We start from the raw sequence: 5,649 nt of genomic DNA on the forward strand, positions 1-5,649 counted from the left end.
CCCGCGGAGCCCACCGCCCTTGGCAGGACACGTACATGGACATGTGCATAATGAGGCGGAGCTGTGAACAGAATGAGAATGGACTGGGGATGTTCCGCTCAAGCCTGTGGAGGATCCAGGGATGCCGATGTCGCCATAACGACGCTGCTGTCATTGCTCCTCTTCCCTGGATCGGAGCTGTGCAGGAGATGCTGTCGTTTATGTCACGATGGCCCAGAAACCTATAGGACCTTGTTCTTACACTCACAGCAAGCCTAGCTTATTAACCCCTACGCTACTGTGGTAATGCCGCAGCACTGTGATTGGACGGCTCCCAAGAAGACAGATGCTGTCGCCGCTAAGTGATTGGGTAGATTGATTGTACTCGATCCTTGAAGATTTTACGCTCATTACTACCTCTGCTTTCTACGCAGCTTGTTAACTTGGTTACCAGCCGCTAATACTAACCCTGACTCATACTCACTTGCTAAGAGTCTGCTTGTTTTTCATGGAAATGTTGTTTGTAGAGATGTAACTCCAAAGTAAATCAGAAGCCATAACGGTAAACCAGATGGCAAACCAAATGACAGACTGTTGGTAAATGCAACACGAACACACACAAACATGGACAGAAACAAACACAGCAGATAAAGATCAATAAACGAGCACAGAAGAAACAATTTATCTAACGGAAGATGGAAGCAGTACTACGAGGACAATGTAACGGTGCTAGGAGGACAATGTAAAAACTGATTGATGGCAACCTTATTAGTGGTATTAATGGCAATGAAAGAAATAATGAGGTGATCATTTAAAGTTACATTTTTAAATTAATTGCTAAATGTACAAAATAAGCCAGGAAAGTGGAATATAATAAAATCTAGTTACAAATTGCTGTTGAAAAATGAGTTTAACACTCTGGTCAATAAAATGCATCAAATCTCATTAGTTTTAATCAATCTAATACAATAATGCATGGCATAAATTCTATTAGATCGTAAACAGGTATAATAACTCAGATACATACTCATTTTTTAGGATAGACTAAAGTCTTCCAGTTATGGCTTGGAGCTCTGTGCTCATTGTACTCAATTACAAAATGGAATGAATGAATTTCCCTAATGAACAGTTAGGGAACAGTCGTGTGGGTATGAGATATTCAATGGCTGGAGACTGGAAGCCTGGAAGGCAATTGCGGCCCTTCAGAACTGAATCACCAGGGTTAATTGGCCTATAAAGAATGATCATAGGGAATCTGCTGACTGGCATTAAATATTAATTCTCTTAATTGTTTTTGTTAGACTGGATATATTGAATTACATTTCATCTGTGTTAGAATTACGCTGGAACATGTCTTATGTTGGATTGATGGTACAGTTAGAACACAGCTGTTTCTAACAAACGCACTACTTCCCACCAAAACTTTATCATCCTGTACCTCACAGAAAAGACAGACAGAACCATGCAGTCTTGTGTGAATGAAAGGTTAACAAATTCAGCAGAAGTGCCGATGAGTGGCTGGCGGGAGCAGACAGGTCGACCCGGGGGCTGCAGTCATGACACTGCTAGCGTTCTTGAATCTGTCCCATGTGACCATGAGAGTGCGCAGGAAGGCACTGCATCCAGAGCCCGACTCACTATGACATTAAACCAACACTTCCTTCCAAACAGAGGCCATGTCCTCAGGACGGTGCCGCTGACAGACGTGTGATTCACAGCGCTATGTGCAGCGATCGCGACCCGCTGACCTCCTGGCGCCGACAAAAGCAAAACATTAGTTGAAACAAAGGAAGACAGAATGGACTGAGTCACATTTCATAAGTATCATTGCTGCAGTGCGCTGAGAACTTGACAGCCTACACAATAAGACAACAATAAAAGGAAAACAGACAAAGCTGGGAGATGTAAGTATCACAACAGCTGCTCGAGACACTGGCAGCTAATCGCATTACATGTGTGAAGTAATATGAAATATATAGCAATGATGTTGATACCTAATGTCACTTTTTCTTTAGGGTGTAACTTCCTTTACATCCTAGGCTTGCCATAATAGACTTTCATCGCTGCAGCCTTAATTGGTTGGAAATTACGGAAAACTGATGGAAGAATTAATGATAATAATGAACGATTATGAATGGTAAAATAATCATCATAATATTTCAAATAAAATAATCATTCAAGTACTTTAAGTAAAATGGATATTAGATGTGAAGTTTTCATGAAGTGTGGTCTTAATTTCGGTACAGAAATTGGTTTCTAGACTTGCAGTCTGGTGCACAAAGCTCTCCTTGTCACATTGGGGCTCAAGAGAGGTGGTCTGTGGCTTTTCAATCTCACGTGGAATCTAAATTAACGAGTTCCTCATTACTGTACGAAAATGAAAGGGATGCTATTCGACATTGCCCTGTTTCTTTGGGATTGGACAATAATTAATATATATATATAAAAATATATATATTTAAATATATATCTATTAAGCATGGCGAGCCATTACAAACAGAACAATGACTCAGCACCAGCCTAACAGGAATACTTCCAAAGATGCAGTCTTCACAATAGGAGTATTTTCCATGTTGCAAAGTGTTGCCCCCCCCCTCCCCCCACCCCAAGTTTTCTTCCATGTTTTCTCACCCATGACTACAGCCAACACCCCTTAGTTAGTGGTGAGGGCCGTGCAGGACCTGTGAGGAGAACTACTTCAGCACATTGAAATCTTTGGATTTATAAACATAAACTGCACGTCTGTGGCCTTCTACACGTTCCTGAATCAGGGGGAGTTTGACTCGGTGCGTGTAGACAGACACACAGACAGACAGATAAATAGATAGATCAGGCAGACAGACAGACGTACTTTATTGATCCCAGGAGGAAGTCTGGTTGCATACAACGGCAAAGGATCATAAATCAAACATAAATTAAAAGAACTAACTCTATATCAATTGCATGTGCAATTTGCTTTGGTGTATTTGCCCCAGAGTAGCAGATAATTATTATAAGATTCTTATAGCTGACTGTGATTATCCCATTATTTAGGGATATTTAAGTTAACTTCAGAAAATTACTTTCACATCGGATCATTTTGCGCAACAAGCTTAAAGAATTAAATCGGAAGAAGCATGTATATTTTTTTCTCTCAAATCCCTTCATGCTATTACCACCTGCAAGAAAATCTGACCTGTTTACTTCTGAAACACACATTCAAAACAGCTGGGCAATTTTGTGTGTTACTGCAGACATGGATGCTATAAATGTGAACTGAAATAAATTACAATAAGTGCAAAACAAAACTTCAGCGTTCCTGCAGTTAGATGAAGCGCAGGCCAAACTGAGAGGGCTGACGTTCACCCCGACGCATAGACAGGAAGTCCCATGGCAGCTGGTGCTTCAAAGATAAGATAAGATAACTTAAGATAAGATAACTTAAGATAAGGTAAGATAATCCATTATTAGTCCCACAAGTGGGAAATTGCATCATCACGGCAGAAAGTGGACAGTACAAGATAAGAGCAGCAAAAATGAAAAACAGTAGAATAAAAACTATACCAACAGCACGGTATAAAAAGTACGCTATACAAACAATCTGAAAATATAAAGATGCACGAGATCATGTGGTGCCTCTCTGGTCTTAGTGCTCATTAACATATTCACCATACAAATGTGAGATGTGCTTGGTAGCTGCAATAATACCTCACAGATCAGACGGCGTAGATGGAATTACAGCAGCGACGGCGTAGGCCATGGGTCTCGGTTCTGCAACATTAGCTTAATGCCTTCAAAGATCATTCGAGGGTGGGAGCCGCAATAATTAGCACACCAGACTTCATAATCATAATGAATTATTTACGTCCATACAGACTCTGTCGTACGGCCTTGGTGTAACGCCCCATCACCGAGGATTCCAAGGAGTGTAACCAGATTAACAACTTATTTATTGGCAGTAAAAGCTTGATGGAGGTCGGCTAATAATCCATATGCACTGTATCTGTGATCTCCGCCAGCAGCAGATCTGAGGATCAGTGCTTTCACTTTAATGAATCACCTTGTAGTGTTTGCTGTGTCAGAACCTGATATATACTCTCCCAGCTGCAGGGTGGTCCATTAGCGGGCAGTCGATATTGTCAGGAGGAGCATGTTCTTGGGGTTGGGGATGGGGCAGGTGGGCAGAGAGCCTGCACTGGATCTCCATCTTCCATGATGCAGCCGATTTCCAGAAGTGCTTGGTTTCATCGCGGCAAAGGGGAGACATGGAGAGACACGAGGGATACAGGAGAAGACACAGAGAGACACGGGGAGACACAGGGAGACACAGGGAGACATGTGGAGACACAGGGAGACACAGAGAGACATGGGGAGACACAGGGAGACATGTGGAGACACAGAGAGACATGGGGAGACACAGGGAGACACAGAGAGACATGGGGAGACACAGGGAGACATGTGGAGACACAGGGAGACACAGACAGACATGGGGAGACACAGGGAGACACAGAGAGACATAGGGAGACACAGGGAGACATGGGAAGACACAGGGAGACACAGAGAGACATGGGGAGACACAGAGAGACACGGGGAGACACAGGGAGACACAGAGAGACATGGGGAGACACAGGGAGACACAGAGAGACATGGGGAGACACAGTTAGACATGGGGAGACACAGTGAGACACAGAGAGACATGGGGAAACACAGAGAGACACGGGGAGACACAGGGAGACACAGAGAGACATGGGGAGACACAGGGAGACACAGAGAGACACAGGGAGACACAGAGAGACACAGAGAGACATGGGGAGACACAGAGAGACATGGGGAGACACAGGGAGACATGGGGAGACACAGAGAGACACTGGGAGACACAGAGAGACACAGAGAGACATGGGGAGACACAGAGAGACATGGGGAGACACAGGGAGACACAGAGAGACACTGGGAGACACAGGGAGACACAGAGAGACATGGGGAGACACAGAGAGACATGGGGAGACATAGGGAGACATGGGGAGACACAGAGAGACACAGGGAGACACAGAGAGACATGGGGAGACACAGGGAGACACAGAGAGACATGGGGAGACACAGGGAGACACAGAGAGACATGGGGAGACACGGTGCAAACACACATGAAAGGATATAGACAGACACACACTCACATGGCTTTTCAGTATGAATCCTAGCGGACTGCAGATAGCCTCAGGATTTCACATACAGGCATAATGGACCATCAGGCTCATCCAGACAGTAATGCCTTCAGATAATGAGGCGCTGCACTTACGACGCCATCTATCCATTTAAACGTACATTAAAATATCGAAAAGATCATCCTCCCTGCAAGAGTAATAAAAATATTTACAGCAATATTTTCTTTTGCCAAAGTATATTGCACTGGCGAGAAAACGGTTTAATGATCTGATCTTGCTCCGTAATATAATGGTTTAAGTGCTGACATGACGTCATATTCTTCAGGAGGTATTTCAGACGTTTGTGAATGTTTAGCCATGTGCACTTTGTACTGACAGAGCGTCTTAGGTTCTCTGACATGTCTCACCCAGACGGCGGCAGCTTTACTCGAGATCCCTTCTAGGTACGCCCGGAACTTTCAATCACGTGCAATTACATTTGTGAGCCCACACAAATTCTCACTGTGACAATGCTGCACCAGTAGTAATGCAT

General features: G+C 43.8%; 1 protein-coding gene across 1 annotated transcript; it reads right to left on the reverse strand.

Moving 5' to 3' along the window:
• Positions 1 to 3,048: 3,048 nt before the first annotated feature.
• LOC140578563 (uncharacterized) lies at positions 3,049 to 5,649 on the reverse strand. Its single transcript, XM_072700084.1, has 2 exons — positions 5,620 to 5,649; positions 3,049 to 4,905 (listed from the first exon to the last, which is right to left on the reverse strand). The coding sequence occupies exons 1-2, from the start codon at positions 5,647 to 5,649 to the stop codon at positions 4,078 to 4,080; spliced, it is 858 nt and encodes a 285-aa protein (XP_072556185.1). The 3' UTR covers positions 3,049 to 4,077.

This window comes from Paramormyrops kingsleyae, chromosome 15 (assembly GCF_048594095.1).
Source record: "Paramormyrops kingsleyae isolate MSU_618 chromosome 15, PKINGS_0.4, whole genome shotgun sequence".
Classification (NCBI taxonomy): Eukaryota; Metazoa; Chordata; class Actinopteri; order Osteoglossiformes; family Mormyridae; genus Paramormyrops; species Paramormyrops kingsleyae.